The sequence below is a fragment of the Syngnathus leptorhynchus genome, chromosome 2 (assembly GCF_054491065.1).
Source record: "Syngnathus leptorhynchus isolate UIUO chromosome 2, UIUO_Slep, whole genome shotgun sequence".
In the NCBI taxonomy this organism is placed as follows: Eukaryota; Metazoa; Chordata; class Actinopteri; order Syngnathiformes; family Syngnathidae; genus Syngnathus; species Syngnathus leptorhynchus.
Window position 1 is genome coordinate 2255652 of NC_141196.1, and position 25694 is coordinate 2281345.

Here is a 25694-nt window from a genome sequence, read left to right on the forward strand (position 1 = left end):
AACTTAGCACGTAACCTTATGACGAGTTGCGAGAGTGGTCCGGTGCAGAGCCGCGGGACGGAAAGCAAGGCAGATGGATAACGCGCTATTAAGATGCGGAGATATGGGCCAACGTCAAGGTGACTGGCACACATGGCAAAACACACAAATGAGAGAGAAAGCAAGCATCCGCTCGCTCGGGTCTCCATGCCTGCGACGAGACATCGTCATTTTCCCATCCGCCGATCGTCGCGACATCGTCTCTTTGCTTCCTTACGTAACGGCGCCGTTCCGGACTGGAAGATTAGCCCGATGCCGTTCTGCCGCCAGCCGACGGACGCCTCGAGGCACGGCGGCTGCGTACTGACAGGATGATAAGATGCGGCGGGCCAGAATTACTCTCGCCGAGGAGATGCGGCGAAACGATAAGACACCGAGACGTCAGGTTCACTGAGTGCACTTGGCAGTTCTGACAAAAATTATTAATCCCTAAACTATGAATAGCCTTAAATCAGACAACTGGCTTTAGTGAGCTAGCTTGCGCCGTCGGCTAATGGCTCTTTCCTCTTCGGTTGTTTTGGTTGAGCTCAACCTGCCAACATCTTCACTTTCCAAATTGAATTGCGGTGGCAATCCGTCAGATTTAATCAGGCCAGGGGAAAAAAATCACGTCCTCGCTAAACCAAACCAGAAATCAATCACGTCAGAAAATGTGTATTTCTTCTTTTAGTCCTTGCGAGAAACGGAGGTATGGCAGCGCCTCCAAAAAAAAAAATCCCCGAAGGATCATCAAGGTTTCTGAAGCTCCTTTTAATCAGAACATGTTCGTGTCTAACCCTCGGACATTTTCTCTTCCTGCTTTGCACAATCGTTGCGAAATCTCCGAGGACGCACACAAAAGCCCATAGCTTGCTCATTCTTATTCCATCCTTAACACTGTTTTTGTGCAAGGTCATATTGGAACTTTTTGGACGGTAAACCACGTAAGGAACATTGCAGAATCCCCTCGCGGCACGACCGCTTTTTCATTTCATTCGGCATCTGAAGCGGATTTGGATGTAGCTTTTCCTCGTAGACACCTCCGGCCCGTCAAGTGTCGTCGAGACGCTTACGTAGCGCTGGGCCGTCTCAGAAAAGCTCCGTCTCGCCTCTGACGGAATCTTCCCGCTAACACGCTAGGAGGAATGCTAATGTTGACGGAAGAGCGAGTTTGACTGATATTTACAGTTTTAATAGGCGCGGATTGAATTAATTCTCCTGCCAAAGGTGTCGTGATTCTTCTAAGCTGCCTAAGCGTGAAGGGCGCTAATGGAGATGATCCCGCATCAAGGATTTTTTTTTTTATTCTATTCTTGCAGCTAAAAGGTATCAATAGCTGCCATTCAATTTAGAATCCGCGTGTCTCGCTACTCCCCCCTCCCCCTTCTAGTCATATTTATATTCATGTCCCTGGGATGGGTATTGAGTTTCAGCGAGACTGCGGCCGGAGTAGTTCATAACATAAGTCTATTGATTAAGTGGCTCCCGAGTGTAAGCGGTGTAGCACTTTGCCATTTGAGACGTTCGGCCCTCATCACGGACTGAGATCATTTGTGTCCGTCAAGCGCCGCTAAACGGAGAGCCATCTTGGTGGGCTTTCATCCCGCGGTTGAAAAATTGATCCAGTGTCTACTGCTCGATGTGGGCGAGATAGATCACTTTGCTATCTCTTCCCACTATTAAAATACAGCAGCAAAGTTTCTGGATAACCCAAAAGCCTCTAGACTTATATTTAACATTGAGCCGATGGCATAGTCAAATCGTTACAATCAATCAATCAATACGTGGAGTCATGCCGTGTGACAAATGTATCCAACTATTTGAGATGGGAGTAAGACTAAGTAATAACGTTAAGTTAAGTAATAGGGATGCCCGTAATTCCGCTTGTGATGTCACCGTCCATTAACGTACTGTACAACCTCCGTGCTTATTTACTCAACAACGTGCTCATTATGGTTCCGTTAGCATCACGCTGCTTTAATTTTGCCTTTTTTTTTTTTTTGAATAGCTACTAATCCGTGAATAAAGGGGCCGCGCGGCAAGGGAACCGTCTCGTAATTCACCTTGGAAATGTGAGCATATCGAAGGCGGAAAATGTACATGCTGCACGGAATCGATGATGTCGCAACGCTTCCGGAGGACCCCTCCCCTCTTGCAAATGAGTTTGACCTTCCGTGTGCTAATATGGCTCATAATCTTTACACCAGTGCAACCGAGACGCCGTTCCGCTTCCGCAGCTCCCTAAATGGCTTTGACCTTTGGTCCGAATCATGGCAGGAAATAGCGAGGGGGATGGAATTGTTTGTGGGAGAGACTCAAAGCAGCGAGCAGTTAATAGATGGCAAAGGTTAGGGTATGCCTCAGCCACCTGAAGAATACTCTGCATCTCAACAATCGTCAAATCGGATATCAAGCTGATGTGCCGATGCGACAAATCCGATTTAATCGCTCGACACAGTCGAGTATTTCTTGATCCGATTTGAGCTCCGATTTTCAAGACAAATTGGTGTCAGTACCTAAAGCATAGTCACATGACTCAGAGTCTGCTTATTTGAAAATAAAGCCGATACGAGCCTTTTAACTCTTTCACTGCCATTGACGGCTATAGACGTCAAAGATCCATTTTAACTGGGCTGGCAGTGAATGAGTTAAGAAAGACAGGGATAAAGTCAAAATCATTTCCGGACTATTTTTTTTTTTTGTGAAACCCGATCATCGTCTTCTGTTCACAGGAAAGAGGAAGGGTCGGCGTGATCTTCAACGTGGGAACGGACGACATTGCCATCGAGGAGAGCGCGGTGATGGTGAGCGACGGCAAGTACCACGTGGTGCGCTTCACGCGCAGCGGTGGGAACGCCACGCTACAGGTGGACAACCAGCCCGTCATTGAGCGCTTCCCGTCAGGTAAGCGGCGTTCCCCGTCGTGCGCTTATCAAAGATTACACGTGAATGGAAAGCGTCGACTTGGCACACAATGGCGGGAGAAATGCAACAGTTTGCCCGATTCGATCGCTGGCCCACTTCGACAAAGTGTTTAAGATGATTCTTCAAAGCTTTTTTTTTTTTTTTTTATTCTTATGACTCATGGTTAAATCTATTGATGATGCTGATTGTGACACTCGGATTGTGAGTTTTTAAAAAGAAAGCCCGCCCGTGTCTATATCGCTCCCGACTCTCTTGAAACCCAAATCTCGATCAGCCAAAACGTGCGAGTGCCCGCCATTTTACGCACCCACAAAGGAAAGTGCACTTAATGCTTTTAGCGCACGCCTGCTCCGAAAGATAAAAGCAGATCATTTCACATCATTGATGAGTCACGACGAGCAGCGAGATTCTATTTAGGCCTCACTTGCCAAGCTATTTTGGGCGCACGTTGCATTTCTCTCGCAATTGTATTTACCGCCGCCGCTTGCTTGGTTGTTCAAAGGAAGACGCTAACGCGTTAGGTGTCCCGACGTTATCAATACAAAACAAAGGGGGGGGGGGTTAGCCGTTTGAAAACATTTGCAAAACGGTCAACCGACTGCGTTCCGCACTTTTCTCGATTCAGTTGTCGTAGCGGGACTGCGATGTGACATCCTCGGTCACGCCAGCGATCGATCCTGCATTTTTAAACTTTGGGGGGGGGGGGGGGCGGATGAAGACTCGACTCCCTCGCTAAGACGGGAAAGCGAATCAAACGAGTTCCTGTGACCCACATCGCATCATTTGATTCTCTAAGTGGAACAAAACACTCCACGCCGACACTTTTGGGAGCACACGCGCAACTATTTGATTTCCATCGTTATCAGGATTACTTTTTTTTTTTTTCTCCTCGTGGAACGCCCAAATCAAAATGTCCATGTTGCCAGATTGAGCGCAAGATACCGCCATGAGGAATGATTGTTCCCATCAATCTAAAACAGAAGTAGTGAATTTGCCTTTCCCCCGCGGTCTCGTCCGACCCGCTGAAGGTTTTCTCATTGGGATGTCTTTACAACCGTGATCCCGCTCTCAGAAAGTCACTTTTGGGATTATTTTCCTTTCGCAGGCCACATTCTAAGAGCTGTACAAGCTCCCGGGGGTGGGGGGGAGTACATCTGTTATCCTTCACAAGAAAGACGCTGACAAGGTCTTTTTTTTTTTTTTTTTTTTCCCCCCTTGCCACTCAGCCTAACCTGCACTCTAATCCCAAATATTTTGAAGATTGCTCCAAGGTGCTGATTTGGAGCGACAGCGAGGAGAGTGGCGGGTCAACGTATTCGGTCGCCTTCTCCCCCCCCCCCCCCCAGACGTGATGCACGTGCGTCAACGTTCATCTGTGGCCAGAGAACAGACAAAAAGTGTCACAGGAGCAGCCGGTCAGTTAATCCAGTGTGTCAGGTGTCACTGGTGGCTCCTTCACTGGCTTTTTTTTTTTTTTTTTTTTTAAACCTCCTGCGAAGAGAAAGTGACAGAAGGAGACTCTCTATGTCAGCGCTTTAAATCTTGACTTCTTCAAATCCTGTGATGCACTCTCCTGGTCTCTGCTTTTTTTTTTGGGAGGGGGGGGGGTCCTTTTATTATGGTCCGGCTATCCATCGGCCTTCTAAGGAGAGGTGCAGGAAAGCCTGAGGATATACGTACTTCCTGTCTTGGAAAACAAAAACATAAAAGCACTCAGCAGTGCAGTTTAAATGGTAAATAACATGGTGAGGTTTTTTTCGGCTTCAGGGACACAAAATGGACCTCTTAGTTTGTACACGGGAGACAAACACGGAGTTGGTTGCTTCCACTTTCTGGTGCTCTGCAACTACGGATTTGAAAGATTCGTCCAATTATCGGCCCGTGGCTCCGAGATGATGGGGAGACGCGACGACCGGTAGGTGGCATGGAGGGCGGAAACGATAGCTTTGGGTCAAATTGGACGAGTTGCGGGGGTGCCGCCAGAGGAGACAGATGAAAGATGGCGAGGATGCCGTTGAAGAAAAAAATAAATAGATAAATCAAAACTCGCCGTGGGCTTGAGAGGCGCGGCGCAGATGAAAGATGAGCACGTCGTTAAGGAAGGAAAAGCGTACGTGCGTGCGTTCGTGGAAGGCGAGCGTACGGGCGTAGCTGGAGTGGGCGGAGTGTTTACCAAACGCTGCCTCGCCTGGAACCTTTTCATCCATTTTCAACCCTGAAAGGCGAATTTCCCGTGCTCCGGAATCATTTTGTTTGCACCGGAGCCTCTGCTCTATTCCTGTCACGAGGATGAAAGCAATCCATCTAAAGTTACCAAAATCAAGAAGCCAACGAGGCCAGCCTGACAAGGAGGGAGGCCGCCGTGACAGCCCTCCGGATGGCCGCCGGCCAACGGTCTACAATGTAATCTCCGCCCTGTTTGATGGATTTCCGACGTGGGTGTCCTGCGCAAGGACAACCTGGCTGCCTGCAGAGCTACATGATATACGGCCGGCTCCTCGGAGAGAACCCCAGCGCACCCGTGGCATCTTCTGGGGCATTGAAAGGATATGGAAAGTGAATCCAAGGGAGGACGTTCGATTTTAGATCTGAAGGTACCACACCGTTAAGGCCCGGATCCCAGAAAAGCAATTTCTGCGTCGTCTCCTCTCTGTCCTTCACCTGGCTTTGTGCTTTCCAGTCAATCAGCATGCCCTTGCCCTGCCCCTCAGCATCCGCAGCCGGGATGCGGGCCCAGCATGGCTCCCATCACGGCGGTAAATCCTGCCATTGCTCCGGGCGGCCAACAGAAGGGGGAGATTGCCAGGGAAGGCGGGAGTTATTCCTCTGGCTCCTAAAGCGGAGATGACGGCCGGACTTGTTCCTCAAACACTCGCACCCTTGGCTTTGTGATGATTCATGACCGTGAGAAAACAGAGGAGGCAGGTTAAATAACGTCGAAAAAGAGGAGGAAAAAGGACAGATTGGTGGGATGAGGCAAGGACAAGGACGAAAGCAAGAAAGAATGGATCAGCAGGACAAAGGCAAAAGGATTTGGAGGAATGCAATTTAGCTGAAAAAGGAGAAGTCCAGGACTTAAGTCGCATATGCTCTGTTAAATGTTTTGAACTGAGAAGGGAGATTTAAGTATCAAATTTCCCAAGGAGACATTGTTAAAGTGGAAATCAACACAAAACTGTTTCTTACAATAATACGTTGTATCTGCCCCCACTAGTCTTTTTAAAATATTTTGTTTGCAAAATATGAGTTAAGCAGCCAAATTTAAATGTTTTTATCCATCTGAGACTCATGATGACATCACAGTTGACAGGTCTCGGCTCACAACCAATCACAGCTCAGTTTCTGAAAACCGATGAGCCGTGATTGGTTGGGACATCTGGCCACTGTAATGTCATCTTCAATGGACAACAAGTGCCAAAATGGCCGCCCCCTTTTAGAAGGGATGAAAACAGGTGCCTGTTTAATTCATATTCCACAATCCAAACATTAATCCTAAAACAAGTTGGGCTGCACAGAATAGATGACTACAAAAATCATTTGGAAGTTGACTTGCTCTTTAAGGACGTTTCCTGGAAATTGTTGCAGTAGTTCAACCCCGCTGCCATCGAACTTTTTTAACTGGCAGAAACCCAACAGACGGCACGATTCATTCATGCCCAATTAGATTTGCGTCCGAATGGGAACTGGATCCTTAGGAAGAGCCTGTAAAATTTTCCAGACCTTCATATCATGTCCCGTGTAGCCCACCACTTGTGCGCCTCCCTCCGCCTTCCTTCCCACATCAATTTTCATTCTTCTCTCCTCAACGTGTGAGCTCACAGACGCAGGCTTGCCGTCAGATGGTGCTGGCGGGGGTAGAGAGCCCCCTGGGGAACAAAAGGGGGTAGTGCAGGATGGGGAGCCAGCCGACTTTGGATCACTGCGGCAATTTTTCAGCGCAGGGTGGGTGGGCTACTCGGTGTTTACGGAAAAGGAAAATTAGTCGCTTCTTGCTCAACAACCGTTAGCGAGAATTAGAGGATGTTTTGATTGATTTGAAATTTCCTTGGGGGGGGGGGGGCAAAAGGATGTGACTTTGGAAGAAATTGCACATGCTGAAGTGAAATGCTGTGTTAGTTGAAATGTAGAATGTGAGACGTTTGAAGGGCTTGGATCATTTTTTTTAAGTGTGGAGTTTTAAAAAAACATGGCAGAATATCAAATGAACCTGTGCTGGTTAGCATTCACACAATTCTTAATTATTTACAGCAACTCCGGTTCAGACATCTGACCCGGTGGCCGCGCGTCGCGGTTGCTTGAAACGCGTCGAGGGATAAAAAGAAGTTAGCGCGACGAGAGCGGGAGTTGTCGAGAGACGCTAATTGCCGAGCAGAAGCGCTCACTTCGTTTCAAGACGGGGAGGCGGGCGTCCGAGAGCTGTTGAACTAACAAAATGTCTTCCTTGAAACAACCATGAAAGCTGTTTTCTTGCTGAATGTTGACTTTGCACTTTTTTTCACTTTTCCTGCAATGATGTTGCTATGCTATGTTATGCTAACGATGGCCTGGCCGTGTTTCCGTGACTGCCAATGCATTTAAGTGTACTAAACGTGGGACAGCTTTAAGACTTGGGCACTTCTATAAATGCAATCTGTCTAAATCATTTATAAAAGAAAGAAAACTGTCTTTCGTGAGTTAAAAGCATATAAATTCATGCTAACTAGCATCTTATGAAGCAAGCAGCCCCAAAAACTTCCTCAAGCTCTTGCTACCCTAACTCCAAGCTTGAACGCACATAACTTTGATGCTAAACATTTGCCATGTTGCCCTTCTAACCTCTAACCTTTTTTTTTTAACTTCCAGATTTTCTTTGTCTCATCATTATTATGATTATTTGTAACCTCTCCTAATCTTTCTCCAAATTTCTTAAAGGGAACTTTGATAATGAGCGCCTGGCTATTGCTAGACAAAGAATCCCATACCGCCTCGGTCGGGTAGTTGACGAGTGGCTACTCGACAAAGGTAATAAAATCACTTTAACTTCCACTAATGATCTACCGCTAACCGCCGCTCTGGAAGAGATGCAGAACCATGTGACTCCGCGGCTCCGCCCCCTTTCTCCCATAATTATATCCAACCAATGAGTCAACTTTTAAGTCTTCCAAAATGATTCAATCGGGATTCAAAGTCACACTGTGAGCGCATCCTTAAACTTGGACTGCATCTCTTCGGAGAACTAACCCCCAAATAACCTGACATAACCCTTCCCCACACTTTAAAAAAAAAAAAAAAAAAAAACTTTGTGTCATCCTTGTGTCTTTTGTTGGATGAATGTGACTATTAACAGAACGCAGGGAACAAATGACTCCAGAAAGTCACTAAAAGTTAAAGGGACCGTTCCAAGTGATGCTCGTTTAACCCTTTGAGTGGCGAACATCTCACCATCCGGAATGAAGCAAACAATCCTTCCCTCCTTCCTCCCGCGTCACGCCAAACAGGATGAAGGCCCCGCATGTTTATTTCACAGAAACAAAAAGCGAGCCTTTGTCGGCCCCGCCGTTTGCCTCCGCTTCCGACACAAATCCCAATCAGGAGCGGCGCGGGAGATGAAAGCGGAGCGAAACGGCGGATCAATAAGAGATGACTCGCCCGCGCGGTTCCCCGAAAGATTTGTGCGTGCCACCAAACGCGCATGCATGATTCCCTTTCATCTTCAGACGAGAGCGTTGAGGAATAAACCAATGCCCCCCCCCCTTCTTTCGCGCCGCAGATCGCTGGAGGTGTCTGCTTATTTGTGAACTCGATTGAATCCGACGGGAGGGGGCGGGGCAACGCGTCGGAGCTCAAAGGGTTATTTATGAAAGCGGAATCTAACAAACTAACCACTGAGGGCTGGCTTCTCCGGTGACAAGTCGGAGCGATTTGAGCCCTCAGTTTTAACCCGATTATAAATTCTTCTAAAGCCCATCGGAGCCACGGCTCGAGGAAAAGCTAACAAAGTTCTAACTGACTCTAAAAGACCTCCGAGAAGCCACGCGCTTCGTCTTCAGAGGGTTAAACAAAACAAAGAAAAGCAGCTCCCAATTTTCGACTGCTGTCCCTTTAACATTTATTGTTTTCACCGCTGAGCAAATGGAGCATGTTTTTGTGTGTCAATGTTTTGATTCTTATTGTGGTGAGGAGCTTGGATCATGACCCAATGGTCCAGGTTTTAGCTACCAACCTCGACCTTTTGACCGACCCCGGGTGCCTCAGAGCATTAGCACAGCATTAGCACATTTTGAAAAAAAAATAAAAATAATGACCCGAGTCCCAATCTCATCCCTGTCCGGCCTGATCCAGATCGTGCCGAGCGTCTCCTTCCTATTCCCTGCCAGCTGACTAAATCCAAAGCGGCAGCCATTCCGGGGAAGTAATGAAGGGAACAAATCAGAGTCTCCAAAGTTCCGTCAGAAACTTTCAGTGCTGTCCTCGTTGCGCTAGCGATCAGTCATCCTCATCTGCCCTCTGCATTTTCTCCTCACATCCTCTCAGACAAAAGCAACTCGGCTCCCGGTATGGTTTCCCGAGGGACAATAATAGCAAATAATTGGCATTCTTTTACGAATTGCGTCTATATGAAAGCCAAACGGAAGCTCGGGGATGACAGAAGTGCTTTGAGATGATGCCATGACATCATTTTGGGAGATAAAAACGAGCAAGTATCTCAAATAAATTAAAAGCCGACCAAATAAATTGTAAGAGTAAATAGCTCCTCCCACTTTATGCGATTGGCGGCACCCTCGGCTTCTTTGGCTTCGCCCGGGTTCTCGCTCTTGATACTGCGTTGAGCCGCTTGTCTCGGTCGTCAGACACAATTTATCCGCCATGCAAAATCCGAGTAACAAAAAAAGACGCACCCCCCAAAAAAAAAAGAAAGTCACACTCTTAATTACAAAACAGAGTGGCTCGCTTTGGGAATATCTTGGCAAAAGAATCGGTAATGGATTTTGTCAGAAGCTCGCCCGCCTCCGTCGTGGTACTCTCTACTGACTGACTTTTTCATCTAAGGAGGAAGTTGGCGTTTGTTTATATGGAAGCCTTCAGGCTGCAGTGTTACGAGTAAACACAAAGCCATTAAGTACGGGGCCAACTTTCAAGAGTCGAAACCTCCTCGCTAGAATATGGGAAGGAAAGAGGGAGTGAGGGGCAATACTCCCTCCAGATGTTTTTTTTTTTTTTTTAGACAAACGCCCAATCTCCTCGCTCCCACAAATAATCCCTCGTGGCAGATTGTGGAGGGCTAAAAGTATCAAGCGTACCTCGGCGGCCGGTATCGGACCTTCTCGCAAAAGCCATATATGCATTAGCCGCCCATTCGGCCCCCGGCCCCGACCTACCGCGCTAAGTCCGACTGAGCATTCTTCCCCGATGTTTGTGTAGCTAATATTGTGGCTAGCTCGTGTTCTGAATGTAAAAAGCCTTTACAAGATGGCAATCCTGCCAGTTCCCCAAGGTGAAGTATGTCATTATTCCGACACGCTTGGGGGGCTTCATTCAGAATCCACGCATAAAAATGGAAAGCCGGACTTTTGGTTGCTCTCAAATTCTTAGCCGTCCTTTCCTTGCTATACGGACGCAAGCTAGTTTGTCCTCTACGCGCGATTGGATATCGAGAGCCTTTACGTTTCAATTTGATGTCTTCATTAGGCTCTTTGGTGAGCTGCCAAATATAAACATACTGTTCATTCCAAAAAAAGAATTAATTTAATAGATTTTTTCTCTCTCTCTCTCTCTCTCTCTCTCTCTCTCTCTCTCTCTCTCTCTCTCTCTCTCTCTCTCTCTCTCTCTCTCTCTCTCTCTCTCTCTCTCTCTCTCTCTCTCTATATATATATATATATATATATATATATATATATATATATATATATATATATATATAAATTTTATTTATTTTTTTAAGTCAGATGTTTGTTTGTTTTATTATTTACTTTTTTAATAAAGAGACCATTTGGATGTCGGCTCGAATGAAAGCTGCTGGCGAAGATCTGGGATTCAAGGATTGGTTGCCCAAAATGAAATTGTTAGCGCGCTACACAAAAGTAAAGGTGTAGATAAATATTACGTCGCAAAGGGCAAATATTACACACAAAAGGTCATGGCATTGGCAATTTTTATCCACGTAATGCGCCGAGCGAAGCCCAAATTGCTTGGTAATGCTCTCATTCCATTTTTGACTTGCGCCATAAAAGGATCACTTCATCTGAGCCTCGCTCAAAACAAACACTGATCTCAGCCCGTCGATTCCAGAGTCATCAAGTGCGTTCCGTGACGTGGGAGTAAGTAGGTCATCCCCACAGAGACCGGGACTCGATTAAAAAAAAAAAAATACTTTATGCGCAATTATAGTTAATATGATATTTTGCTCTACCTCTTTTTCAGTCTAGATGTAGCGAGGCTCAAATCAAAATCTCTATCAATCAGTTTGTCTTTCTCATTCGACGGTAATCGATAGAGCATTTCTATCGACAGTTTTCCGTCTTTTAGTAATCAGCAGTAGATATGTAATAGCACCCACAGCGCTTATTGAACCGCCGGCATTGGCGTGCGTCGGTCGGTCGGGCGGGCGGGTGCTTCTAACGCCACCGGAAAGCAATATCGCCAGTGTGTTTAGACGACAAATTAGTCTTTATTAAATGCTAATGTGAGCCGACTGCACTGCACGGGGTGTAAAATGACGGCGGGCTCCGAGCTTCTCTCATTTCACAGTCTGCATCATCTATAAATATGACAGCCTCTCATTGCTATTGGATGCCTTTCTCTCTTCCCTCACGTGGATTGATTTCACGAGAAAGACCCGTCGTCTATAATTACCTCCTCATCACGTTATTTCTATTTTTTTTTTTTTAAATTCCTCGATTATCCATCCTCCCATATTTGAATGGTATGCTAGGGACAATTTGGTCTCACCTCTTCCCCGGTTAAGCAGTCAGGCGGGCTCCTTCCCTCTTCAGCCATCCATCCCGATTAAGGCTAATGAGCAAACCCTGCTGAATTAAACATTAGCTACATCCCCCCCCCCCTCCCGTGGCAGAGGTGCTTTATCATTGCGCGGCTCCGGTGCATTGGAGGTCAATAACAACAAGCCGGAGCTGTTCTAATATGATGAGATCCATCCCCACGTGTACTTTGGAGTGTCAAGGACGACCCCACCTTAATCCAAGTCGACTGTCCGGCCAGCGAGCACCATAGGGTGGTCCTAAATTGCTCCCAAGAAAGCCCCCCCGTGCCCCCCCCCCTCCTGTCTCTACTTGCCACCTTTCCACCAAGCAGTCCAGTTCTGATCAAGTCCTCTGCTAGCTAATAACAAAGTTAAACGAATCTACGTAAAAGATGCTGCTTGGTGGAAGAGTTTTTTTGTCTTTGCCGTTGTGTGTGTTTTTCCCACTTGATGCGCTCGTGACTTATTTGTGCTCTTCTTTCTCGACATTCCCTCCTCTCTCGGTCATGTCCATTCCCTCTACTTTCACTTCCGCACAACTTCTCAGGTCGCCAGCTGACCATTTTTAACAGCCAAGCCTTTATCAAAATCGGCGGCGGCGATAAAGGCCGCCACTTCCAGGGCCAGATCTCGGGCCTGTACTACAACGGGCTGCAAGTGCTTAAATTGGCCGCCGAGGGTGACCCCAATGTTCAGACGCAGGGAAGCCTGCGCTTGGTGGGCGACGTGCCCTCGGTGCTCGCCGCCGATACCACTTCTACCACGCCGCTGGCTGATATGTCCACCACCATTATGGAGACTACCACCACCATGGCCACCACCACCACCCGGAAACAGCGCTCGCCCACCATCCGGGACAGTGTCACGCAGGTGGGTCGTGCTGCCAGAGAATTTCAAAATCCAAAACGTGATTTTCCCATAGGAATACGATTCATCCAGACTTCCAAAAAATAGTAACGACAAATTCATTCGGTATTGTACAGCTAACACGGCAATTGGTCAAAATTTGGCCGCAGTAATTAGTCTTCTCGTGTGTTGTTATCATGATCGGAGTGATTGTTTTGAAAAATCGAGCTGGTTACAGCATAGGTTGTGTTCAAATTTATATTCAGCCTTGGTTTTTTTGCTGATACAGCAAGTGTAGGTTTATTCAGAGCACACCCAGATTTCAATTTCTACCCGAGCTCTGAGCTGCTCTCCGCCCTGATAGCTTTGATCACAGGTGAAGAATATCTTTTGACACTTTGAATAAAATTGAGAGATAAGATATACTGTCAGAACCTTGTAGGACTTAGAATCACGTCTAAATGACTGTCACAAAAGCTTTCGAAGGCAAACTTTTTTTTGTTGTTTTTTTTTGTTTTTGGGCAACATTTGTGACAAAAGGAAGTACAAATCCAATTCAATGTGTTTTAACAGGACTGCGTGTTTTTTTTTTTGATAAAGTTCTTAAGAAACTAGCGAGACACTGGAAACAGTTTCTGAACAAAGTCAGGGATTTTGTTGTTGTTGTTGTACTGGAAAAGATGAAATTCTTCTTTCTTGGTATTTGTGCAGAATGCGGATGACGTTTTGGTAGCTTCCGCCGAGTGTCCGAGCGATGACGAAGATTTAGAGGAGTGCGAGCCCGGAAACGGTGAGTCGACTCGGCGGGGGGGTTCTGATGCTCGTTCTGTCGAGTGAGGTTGTACGGCTTGGGGGTTCTTGTGCTTGACTGCGCTACCCTCGCTACGCAGCTTGGACTGGCCCAATGCGGAACCCGTCAGGTTCGTTGACTTTACCTTCACCTGACTCATTCATTTCGCTTTTCCTTTATTTTAGTAACCTCTCCAACTTTTGAAAAGGGAAAACAAAGTCCATCATCCTCGTTCCAAATAAAGACGATGGTTTTCTTCCTCCATCTCGCCCTTGTACGAAGGGTAACGAGATCTGGGAAGCTCAGAGTCTAACCTTCTCCAAGGTGGCTCCGTAGGTGTCTGAGACCGAAATAGAGACTCGATTCTCTCCTTATCGAAGTCTGGAATGATTTTCTTTTTTCCTTTCGGAGGTGTTTGCTACGCCGGGGCTTACTCTCCCATGGAGAAGCTCAAGTAACTCTCTGATATGCCCACACAAGTCGTGATTGGCAGCAGACAGGGCTGCTAAGTTACGCTGCTTGTCTCTCTCTTTCTTGATTCCTTTGTAGGTGTTTGGAAGTTTTAGTGGCCAAATACCAAACGTGCTCGCTATCGCACCTTACAGGCGACAAAATCCGCTGAGATTGAAAGACCATATCAGCATAGCATGGGAATTCACCCACGTAGTACCTGTACCGGGTATCGGGGCCGAAAGCGACCTTTTTCAATGTATTGTATGTATCGCCGCCATTTGACACACGGCGAATCGACAGAAAGGTCTTTTAAATGGTAATTTTATGCATCATAAGCGCGAGTTTCACAAGAGTAAATCATCGTACTGGTATTGAAGTTTCCCAGTGAATAATTTAGCGACAGCTCAACATTTGCGCAGTCCACTGCGTGGCGGGAGCTGCAGAAGCTAAGAGAAAGGGTCTAACCGGAGGAAGAAAAGCAGCTTAGCGGATGCTAATAAGTTGAAGCGGAGAAAGCGCTTGGTTGTGAACCACTAAAGCTCATTAAGTGCCAAGTGGTGCGGCTCGGGATAGAATACAGGAACGGAGGGTGAAATTCCCGCCGTCCTCGGCAGGTTAATTAAACTTTGACTTTGTTGGCCAGCTGTAATTACATGGGCCAATTAAACCTTGGCTAGGAGCCCCCACCAATGTGAATGGGGGGGGCACGCACTTGGATTTCAAGATGAAGACCGTGAGCGTTTACCGACGTCTCAGCATGCGTGATGGGAGGAGACCACCTCTGAGAAACTCCTCAATAAAGTGGCACACCGATTTATTATGTATGACAGGTGAGGCAGAGCCTCGCCTGCCTCCCCTGACCGCACGTCCCCGCGCTCCGTCATTCATCCACATGAGCGGCCATTTGTAAACATCTCCTGACGAGCGCCGTCATCGAGACGGTATCAAGCCGCGCTTGATTTTTTTTTCCATTTGCGGCCCAATCGCAGCCAAATCACTCCCCCCGACCTTTCGGCTGTAAATATTTGAAACGGCCCGGCGCGACGGGCGCGCTAACGATGTTTATCAGGAGGACGACGTGGCCGCATCGGCTCGGCACCCATCTGCTCTGAGTAAATAGAAGCGTGGGTGACTCATCACCGCCCGTGCCGCAGATAAAGAAGACGTCTCATCGTGCCGGCTTAACGTGCGGATCCACCGAGGTCCAATCATGAGAGTCAAGCCCAATCAATCAGGCGGAATATCCCACAGTCTCTCCTGTTTCATCGCTTTTGTGCAAACGGTTGGAGAGACAATTATTATTCTTTACGTGTAACGTAGCTTTACGCACGCCATTACAAGTTTGGATCGAAAGTCCGCCGTCGGGTTTCCTGGGATGTCTGAGCTGCGTAACGAGGGCCCGAATCGCCCTTAGGCGCAGTGGGTTTGGGTCATGGGGGAGGAGGGGGAGGGGCTCTCAGTGTGTTTGAGGGCGGAGTCACCAGATCGACACGCTTTCCAAAGCGAAGCGGAACCGTCTCGTTCGGGAAACACCATCTGACTCTGCGCCACGCCTCCCCAAAAAAATATATATATATATAATAATATATAAAGTAACCTGAGCAACTTGTACTTTGCGCAGCTCGTCTTTTTGTTCCTCCGAGGTGACGAGGCTGTTCTCTCAGGCGTCAAGGTGAAACGCAGCCCGCAAACACACAAGAGCCAGGGAATACAAACGGGCGGAAATGAACGTCGTTGCCATGGGAACGAGCCTTTTTTCCCGCAAGTGTAAAGTATGAGAGGAGAATATGCTTGAAGTTTGTTTCTTTCACAGCTCTGACATGTCTCTTCTCCACAAGGCCTTTTGGCGGGTGGGGTGGGTTGTGTGCTGACATATTTGTGAATGCATCAACCTTGATAACAAAAAGCATTTCCTGATTTGAAAAATGTTTGTTTTCGGGCGGGGGGCTGAGCTGAGCTGAGCTGAAGCGGGCGGGCGTCCCATCATCCCCTTCTCCCCTTCTGAGTGACCCCCCCCGATTCACCCCAAGTAAAAAAAAATAATAATAATAACCACAAAACCAAACCGTGCAAATTGTGATTTGATGCTTTTTCTTCTTCTTCTGATCATGTGTTGCTATGACATGACCAACCCCCCCCCCTTCCCCACCCCCACCCAAAATGTGCTGCTCTCATATTGTGTTCTAACCATATTGCCTTCCTTTATTTGACACCAAATGAGCTCGAACGGTCATCCCGTGGCTAGCTAAAGTCAAATGACCAAAGAGTGGCTTGATCATAAATTGGATCATTAAAAAAAAGTGTTATTAGCGGTTGCTAATTAAGAATCTCATTGACCTGTTTTACGTGTGCTTCTGGGAGGGACGAATGGGGCTGTCATTAGTACGCTATTGATTCTTTGGAAGTCTCCTATAGCTCTAAATTAAGCTAATTCAAGACGAGCCACATTAGCGACGACGATTTGGCCGAAAGACGCGTGGAGGGTTGCTATTTGTTTGAAGGTAAAAGAAGGGAGGGGGGGATGTTGATCACTATCCAAGAACAATCTTACACAGCTTTCTTTTTGTAATTTGTTTTGTTTCATGCAAAAATCATGCGGCCAATTTGTTGATGTAAGTGACCTGAACCTTGTGGTTTGCTATCTTTCTCAACCAATCACAGCAGACACACATCAGAAGTGCTAGCTCAGCTTAGTTGCTAGATTAGCAGTGCATTTTGATGTTTGTTCAGTTTAACTTGTAGTCTCCCTTTTGACTTGTGTAACTGACATAGCATGTAGCGTTAGCCAGGTTTAGGTTAGCCAATGTCTTAGCATCTTGTAGTAGTTTACCTCAGTCGGCAGTTAGTGCTTAAGAACTTGTGAGCTAGCTTAGACCGACTGAGTAGAACTAACATCATGTCAACTTGTAGTGCTGTACTACTAATGCTTTGTTTTCATGGCATGTTTGAGTTGTGTGTCGACTTCTGACCCCTTGCCCCCTCCGCTCTCTCTTTCTTGTCCTAGGAGGTGACATAGTCTTGCCCATTATAACGGTGGACTCGATAGACCCCCCCTCCATGGCCACCCGCTACCCAGTAATCCCCGCACCTCCCACCACTTATCGCCCCTTCCTCACCTTACTCGAAACCACCAAAGAGTCCCTCCCCTTGCCCAACATGCGCCCCCCCTGCCCAATGGACCAGGAGGACTGCGAGGAAAACGTGGAGGCGTCCGCGTACGGCTCGGGCGAGATGACCGAGTCGGACGACGAGGACTATTACAAAAACTCCCCCCTGGTCACCGACAGGACCGTCCTCCCCCCTCCCCCTGGAGCCGAGGGCCAAAACCCCCGAGATCGCCATTTCTCGCGCCTCCCTTACGACCACCGCCCGCCCGCGTCCTCCGCCCCCACGGCCGACCCCGATCAGCTCAGCCCCCGCGGCAAGGGGGCGGCCGGCGGCGGCGGCGGCAGCAACAACATCCCGGCCGGGAAAATGAACACTCGGGATCAGGTGCTGCTGCCGCCGGCCCAGCCCTCCTCGGACCCCGGCCACCGCAGGGGCTCGGGAATAACCTACCCTCCCGATTTCCCGCACGTTCCCACTCTAGACCCGACGTCCCCCGAGAGAGGTCTCCCGGGCGCCGTGGAGGTGCAGCAGTCCAGCAGCACCACAGGCATGGTGGTGGGCATCGTAGCGGCCGCCGCCCTCTGCATCCTCATCCTTCTCTACGCCATGTACAAGTACCGCAACCGAGACGAGGGCTCGTACCAGGTGGACCAGAGTCGCAACTACATAAGCAACTCGGCCACGCAGCCCAACGGCACCCTGGTGAAGGAGAAGCCGCCGAGCGCCACCAAGACGGCGCCCAAGAACAAGAAGAACAAAGACAAAGAGTACTACGTTTGAGGGAGCGCCGCCACGACGCACGGCGGCAGCTCGCGTTTGGGAGAGAGAGAACGAGAGAGGCGGGAAACGCGACATTTTGTGCCAGCCATCCTCGCCCTCCTCGAGGGAGACGGCAAAGCTAACTTTTAGCATTGCCGGGAAGTCACTTCTCGCTACTTCCTGTGCCAACAACCGATTGGGTTCACTTCTTTCTTCAGTCCTGTACAGAAGCACCACCAGTATCCACGAAAGCAGTATCCAGTGCCACGTCCTCGCCATCTCTCTCCTCTCTCTCGCTCGCTCGCTCGCACTCGTGCCATGTCTACGGTGCTCGGCGGCTGGCGCCACGCGAACTGTGCCGTGTTTCAAGCATGTAGTATTCATCGAGGACAAAGACATCAACTTTTTTTCTTTACGTGGAGTTCTGAGAAGAAGAAAAAAATAAATGAAAATAAACACCACTAAAACATAGTAGCAATTTTACGTGCGATATCAACGCAGAATACTCCAGACTAACGGTTGGCCAAATTCATCTTTGGATGGTCTGTGTGTCGTGTTTCTGGCGCCCCCTGGTGGGCCAGCGGAGAAACTGTCTCTATGCCAACCGTCAAAGCAGGAAAAAGGCTCGCCAACCGCTCGACCCTCTGCTCTGTGTGATGCTAACGACGCGGACTCGGCCGAGACAGTGTAGCTATGACTCTGCTGACGTCCGAAGCATCAGGAACCGTGCGGCCGTCACTCTTCTCGCTTTGGAAAAAGGACAGAATGGGAATTCTGCAGCGGACCGGACTGAAGAAGAGCAGCCTTTGCGGTTCTTTGTCGACTCTGGAAGACGAGAGTTCCCGAGTACTCTAGTGTTCCAATTTTCTCAGCTCTATTAAAAGAAGACAAATGTACCATGATAAGAAAAAAAAAAAAAAGCCGAAAAAAGTTTGTGAAATGTCTCAATATTTGCCATCACAAAGAGAACCGTGTTCCCTCCTAACCATCATTCCTGTTTGCTAAACAAACAAACAAAAAAAATCCTGGGCAATGAGGAAAAGCTTTTTGGTTATCGGTTTGCCTTTGGTCAAATTGGGGTATGTGCTTGTTCATCAAATTTATGTTTTGTCCTTTTTTTTTTCTGTATCGTATGTCACTTTTACCCACCTGACTGTTTTTTAACGATTGCTTTTTCTATCTCTTTGTGTCTGTGCACTGACAGACTTGCTGCCACATTTTCTTTCTGACACTCTCCGCCCATCCGCCCCAACATCTCCCTGTTCTTTCTAAATGTTATTGTAAAGTGTTACAGTGAGATGACTCCAAATATGTGTACATTAACAGAGGGAATACACTTGGTTATATACTTCTTACTCCCTGTGTGCTGTGGTCTGTTTTTCTATTCACCGCAATACAAAGACAATTGTCAAAAATTAATAAATAGCTAGAAATGTCGAGTGCCTTTCAAAAGTATTGGGACGGTAGATAAATGTCTTTGTATTTGAATTTGTTGTAGATTTTTTTTTTCAGGGAGGGGCTTGTAGGTTGTAACTGCTTTGGACAAGTTCAAAAAGTCTTTTAAGCAAACCTCCTAAGATCTATCAGATTTTTCAGTTCAAGTGACATATGATATCTTTTGACGCTTTCAAACAACATATTTTGCCATCGGCAAAACCACTTCTTAAGCATATGCAGATCAGGTGAGGAATCAAAATGGATGCAAGGCAGGAAGCCGAAGGAACAATCTGTGCTTGAATGGGTGTGGGTAGTTTCCAAAGCAGGAGGAAAAAAACGAGGGTTCGCATCTTGATCATCCTTCCCAAACAATTTGGGCCTAGAAGTTGATGGGACGTGGTTTATGGTTAGGGTCGCAATATTGCCGAGCAGGAAATGAGTGATCACCCAATGCTCCACCTTGACACATCCAATATGGTGGCGCGATCGACGTATTATTCAAGCTAAAGCAGTATCTATGACTGTTTATGTCTAGTTTATAAAACGCCGTTACGTCTTAAGAATCATTTTTACGAGTACAATAACACTGAATGGAAACATATGGCTAAAACTGTTGGCTCACTTTTGAGTAAATATACGTGTGAATTAAGTCCATACAAAAGATACGTTGATTCGTCCTTCGTTGCAGCCTAGTAGCAAATTGGACATCTGAAAATTACTCCGTACAAAAATATAATAACTGCACGCACGCTGCTTGCACACAAGAAAATCTGTGCCCACAAAATACAATTTAACAAGCCACAGCTAAAAATGTAAAGGTTTGGTCTTATAGGATAAGACTGCCCTCTATTGGTACAGAACAAAATTCATATGGCCACTGAATGTTACAGAAAGAATTGAGGAGGTCTTCGAAGTATTCCCCCCCACGGACTCACAACATCCCGGGTCATCCCGGACCAGAATTTCCTCGAAGCCGTCCGGATGTCATTCTCCATGGCCTCGCCAAACTCCTCCCACGCCCGGGTTTTTGCCTCAGCAACCGCCGAAGCCGCGTTCCGAATGTCCATCCGGTACCTGTCAGCTGCCTCCGGAGTCCCGCAGGCCAAAACGATAGGACTCCTTCTCACTGTCATTGCCCGCTACACTCTCAGCCATCCCCACACACAGTTTATTAATATATTATTGGCAGGACCCAGTGACGTCATCGGCAAGCTGAACTCCAATTGGCTAAAGAGGGATGTTCACTGTTGTTCCGCGTTCGCCTCCTGGACTGCGAGTTGCAACTTTGACCCAGCTTGACTAAAATCGAAAAACAACTTGACGTTTGGAATGAATTTGCTTGCATTCTCCGTTTTGGCTCTGCAAGTATACAGCGTGAGGTCTGGTAAGTTGAGCTATTCGGTTGATTCTCCTAACAATTGACGCTCTTGTTTTAGAACTGACGCAGTCATTATTGTTGATTGCTTTCGTTTTCTCTCTCGTTTGTTGCGTCGGCATTTTAAGTTCTTTCACCTGAACGCCCGTTGTGTCAGAGTTTTACGGGAATACATTGCTACAATTATAAATGTTAAAAATGGCACAAATCAAAGCATAAATATGCAATGGATGAAATGTGGAAAAGCCTACGCACAAGAATGAAATGTTGTACATTTGCAATTAATAATGAACATTTCACAGTCATGGCAATAAAGTTGTGGAAAACGTTGTTTTAAGAAAAAAAATATAGCCTCCTGAATCCTATTCCATTATTATTTCGATAAGAGTCATCATGTCTCCGGAAATTTATAACGGAGTTCTTTTGTTCAGACAAGTGAACATTCTTTTAGATGTTACCTGCAAATGTGAGGAAAATTGGAGACACAGTCCAAACTGTCAGCAGGTAACATCTCAAAGTCTTTCACTTGTCTGAACAAAAGGATTGCCTCATATTATTATTGGATTTTGTTTTTTTTTTGCAAATGAAGGAGAATGGCAAAAGGTTTCTTTCATCACTGGATGTCAATCACTGCTGAGGGGCATCGAATATCTAAAATCGAACATAACAACTGGGAGAAAAAAACCTAGGCAGGTTGTCAAATTCAAGTTTGACAAGTTTGGACAAACATGACATTTCAAGTGCTGCAAAGTTCCAACTGCAGGCAGAATCATTGAAAATATGAAGATTGATTTGATCATGTGTGTCATTTTGGTGTTTGTCTTTCAGTCATTCACACGCTCAATTATTTTGTGACGGCCTCTCAAGTTGCAAAGCTACCCGAGTACTGGGAGGCCGCGTATCTTGACGGCGTTCAGATTCTGCACTTTGACAGCAACCGCAGGAAAGCAAAAGCCAAACAAGACTGGGTGGACAAAATCACAGAAGATGATCCGCACTTCTGGGAGACAGAGACGGCGGGCAGTATTAATGCTGAGCAGGTCTTCAAAGTCAACATTGAAATCCTTAATAAGCGCTTCAACCAAACTGGAGGTTTGTTTACGTCCAACCTTCTGCTCGTCAAATGAGACTTTTTTGGTCACTGCTGGCTTCTCTCTGATCATCGTCCTCACTGAATCTTGTGCGCCATCCTTTCAGGTGTTCACATGTTTCAAAAGATGGAAGGCTGTGAATGGAATGATGAGACTGGGGATGTTGATGGTTGGCAGCACCACAGTTACGATGGAGAAGACTTCATATCATTTGAGCTGAAGACGATGAGCTGGATCGCAGCACATCCGCAAGCTTTCATCACCAAACTCAAGTGGGACCGAAACGACGGGTACAATCAATACAGTCAGAATTACTTCACTGAGGTGTGTCCTTTACGGTTGAAGAATCACGTGAGCAACGGGAGGGACTTCCTGACCAGAACCGGTACATTGTCCTCTCACACCTTCTCTGCATCTTTCAAGCTCGCGCACACAATGTCCATCTTTGACGCTCTTTCAAGTTGTTTCTTTTCCTCCATGCACATCCTCCACTCTTCTCTCCATCTTTGCGCGCAGAGCTTCCCACGGTGTCTCTCCTGCAGAAGACTCCTTCCTCTCCAATCACCTGCCACGCCACGGGTTTCTACCCCAGGACGTCGGACCTCTTTTGGAGGAAGGACGGCGAGGAGATCCACGAGGACGTGGAGATGGGGGAGACCCTCCCCAACCACGACGGAACCTTCCAGACCACCGCCGACCTGAAAGTGGAGCTGACGCCCGCCGAGGAGGGCCGCTACGAATGCGTGTTCAAACTGGATGGCGTCCGGGAAGAGATGGTCACCAAGCTGGACGCCAGAAGCATCCTGAGCAACGCGCGCATCCAGGGTGAGCCACGCCTCGGACACGGCTGGCTCGGCGTCACGCCGACAGTCGTTCACGTGTCTGGTTTTGTTGCCGTGTGAAGAAGAGGAAGACAGGAAGAAGGCGGTGGCCATCGCTGTCCCGCTGGTGGTCCTGGCTCTGGTGGCAGTGGCGGTGGCGGTGGCGGTGTTCCTCGCCAAGCGTCACAAAAGCCAACAAGGTGAACGACGACACAAATGTTTGCTCCGTTTGTGGCGATTCCTAATCTCCTCTCGCTTCTCTTCCATTTCAGCCAATTACGCTCCAGCTTGTAAGTGAGACGTTTTCCCCTTCCTGTTTTGAAAAAATGCAAATGCCTTGAATGTTTTTTTTTTTTTTTTATGCTCCCTCAGCCAGCGTCTCATCTTCTGAGCAGGATTGAATGAACCCCACGAAGGTTGAAGGGATGTCTTCTTTTTTTTTTTTGGGTGTCACGCTTGATTGAATCATCGCATTCCAGCTGTATGAGATATTTGGAAATGTTTCTTGTTTCAAATTGAAACGCAAGTGCGGGGAATTCTAATTGTATTTACCTCACTAGTTCTTCCAAATACCGCTAGAGGGAGCCAACATACCACAAGTAATATCCGCATCACACGTTGCTTTTTTTCAAGGGATTTTTTTGTGAAGCGAGCTACTGATCAATTTGATATAAGTTTGAGTATCATTTAAAAAAAAATAATAAAATGAGGTTTCTGGTCACTCACTGTATTTTTACTTGTGGATATATAATTTAGCAAGGATGAGCAAGAATGTTTTAATGAGGAACACGTCTTTTTTCTGTTGTCCTCTTAAAAAAAAACATACAAAACACATTCCTATGTACAGAAAAGTCCATGTGGAGTTCATTTTAATATATATTTTTATTTATCTTAATCATTGCATTTTTATCAATAGACAATTCAACTTTAGTAAGTAAAAAAAGAACGGAGGAACAGGATGAAGAAAATCTTGTACTTCCTGCCGCCTTCCACATAATAATAAAATAAAACAACATGATAAGTGTAAAACTTCCTCAAGTACAAACCAAACACCTCACATTAAAATATATACAAAACCAGACAAGAAATGACTAAATTCATAAATATAAAGCGAAATGTCGACACTTAGGGTTGTCCATATCATCTTATTGTTCTGTCGTTATAGATTTTTTTCAATTGGAATGTATTTATACAATACTTTATCTCATCGAAAAGAGAAGGTACAAATAGAAATTGATGGAAATGAAATTGAAAGGGCTCAGGAAAACACATTTCTTGGGGTTATAATAGATGACAGGCTGAGTTGGAATTTTTATTTTTTTTCAAGAAGCATTGCAGTCATATACAAAGCAAAAGAATGAGTGGATTATCATTCACTTCGGACACTTTATTGTTCACTTGTCTTGCCCTATTTGCATGACTGTGCTGAGGTTTGGGGGAATACTTACCAAACTTCACTACAGCCACTGCAGAAAAGAGAAATAAGGACTAGTCATCATGTCAACTAGGTGGAACACACAAATCCACAATTCCTACAATCCAAACGATTGAAATTCACGGATATAGTATCTTATCAAACGGCAATCATCATGCATAAGGCAAAAGCAAAACAACTACCAGAAAATATCCAGAACAGGAATCGGGAGGGAGGTTATAACTTCAAAATCCTAAACATAAGAAAGTTTCTGTATAACTATAACCGGGGTCAAACTATGGAGCGGTCTAAGTGAGGAACTCAAGCAAAGTCCAAATATCCACCAGTTTCAACAAATGTTCAAAACTATGTTGTTTAGCGGGTACAAGGACTAAAAACGGCAAATGGCTACAAAAAAGCAAAAATCAAACAGAATAATAAGTTGAAAATGTGTCATTAGTTTATTGGATAAACTGAGAAAGTGGTAGGAATCTAAAAAGGTATGCTTCTTCTCGCTCCTCCTCTTCGAGCATTCTTTGTTTTTGATTTTTTCAGTTTGTTGGTTTATTGTTTGTTTGTTTATTTGTTTGTTTGTTTGTTTGTTTGTTTGTTGTACGGACTTACATATGACACTTTAGTCACGCAGGGGTGTCCAAACTTTTTGTAAAGAGGGCCAGATTTGGTGAGGTGAAAATGTGTGAGTGCCGACCATTCAGTCTGATATTCCTCACATGAAACACAAATAAATCTAAACAAATTTGACCAAGTCACTCATTTCATATTTACCTTTTTTATTTATATTTTAAGAAGCTTAACATTTCTTAGGTTAATTTGAAACATTCCGGATTATTGGCAATTAAATGCTTACTGCAAACATGACTTTGTATTGGAACTTTGAAATTCAAAACAGAGTAACAGCTAATCTTATTCAGATGTGCAAACATTGACCACAAGTCTCAGTGCATTTATAACTGTGGTTTCGATAGTCACAAAAAAGATTTTATACAGAATTTTAGAATTTCATCGTCTCAGTTGACAGATGACTTGCCTGCACTAATGTGAATGAAGGGTGATAGTGAGATCTGGACTGCAGTACATAGGTCAGTCAGGTCAGGCTCAAAGGCAGTGGTTTTGATGCGCAAGATGTCACGCAGGTGAGAGTCAGTTAGTCGTGTTCTCACGCGGTTCTTGTTAAAGTTCATAACCGAAAAAGTCTTCTCACACAAATACGTTGATCCAAACAAGCTCAGCATTTTCTTAGCAAATGTTCGAATCTTTTGGAAGCAGCTGGCGGTAAAAGTCTGCAATGGAGAGCGTTTGGTAACGACCGCGGCGCTCGGCGTCACACTGCAGCTCAATGAGCTCCAGCTGCAGGTGGTCTGTAACATCATCAGGGTCCACAGAGAAAGGAGAGGAAAAAATTGCAATCTCTTTCTCAATAGCTGCAAAATCCCGAAAGCGGTGTTGGAACTCCTCAGCCAGAGATGAGATGTCTGCTGCATACCTCCTTGTTTGCGCGTTGATGTTGCTCTGTGGAAAGCTGGTCATGATTTCCTGCAGTGCGTGGAAATGTGTAGGATTGGGCTGCGTTTGTGACAGGTGCCTTTGGAAAAGTTGCAGCTTGATTCCAAAGGCTTTGATGTGTGAATAAAGTTGGCTTACCACTGCATTTGGCCCCTGAAGGCTAGTGTTCAGCAC

The 25694-nt window shown here is 46.3% G+C and overlaps 2 protein-coding genes across 7 annotated transcripts in view; both read left to right on the forward strand.

The window, feature by feature from the left end:
* nrxn2b (neurexin 2b) overlaps nucleotides 1-19213 on the forward strand; it is a 242527-nt gene extending 223314 nt beyond the window's left edge. For 4 of the 5 annotated variants that reach the window (XM_085936342.1, XM_085936369.1, XM_085936351.1 and 1 more), the window contains 5 exons: nucleotides 2751-2922; nucleotides 7855-7944; nucleotides 12450-12772; nucleotides 13460-13538; nucleotides 16996-19213. In XM_085936342.1, the coding sequence (XP_085792468.1) occupies nucleotides 2751-2922; nucleotides 7855-7944; nucleotides 12450-12772; nucleotides 13460-13538; nucleotides 16996-17879 (1548 nt within the window). In that variant the 3' untranslated portion in view covers nucleotides 17880-19213. The remainder of the gene's footprint in view (nucleotides 1-2750; nucleotides 2923-7854; nucleotides 7945-12449; nucleotides 12773-13459; nucleotides 13539-16995) is intronic. The other variant, XM_085936378.1, reaches the window with a different exon arrangement.
* Nucleotides 19214-20516: 1303 nt separating this feature from the next.
* LOC147060049 (major histocompatibility complex class I-related protein 1-like) lies at nucleotides 20517-24758 on the forward strand. 2 transcript variants are annotated; one of them, XM_085936395.1, is made up of 7 exons: nucleotides 20517-20679; nucleotides 21499-21762; nucleotides 21868-22146; nucleotides 22278-22586; nucleotides 22666-22782; nucleotides 22855-22872; nucleotides 22955-24758. In XM_085936395.1, exons 1-7 carry the CDS (start codon nucleotides 20625-20627, stop codon nucleotides 22981-22983), a joined length of 1071 nt encoding a protein of 356 aa, XP_085792521.1. In that variant the 5' UTR covers nucleotides 20517-20624; the 3' UTR covers nucleotides 22984-24758. The 2 variants fall into 2 exon arrangements, with proteins under 2 accessions (XP_085792521.1, XP_085792515.1); XM_085936389.1 differs by having other exon boundaries at nucleotides 22666-22872.
* Nucleotides 24759-25694: the final 936 nt, after the last annotated feature.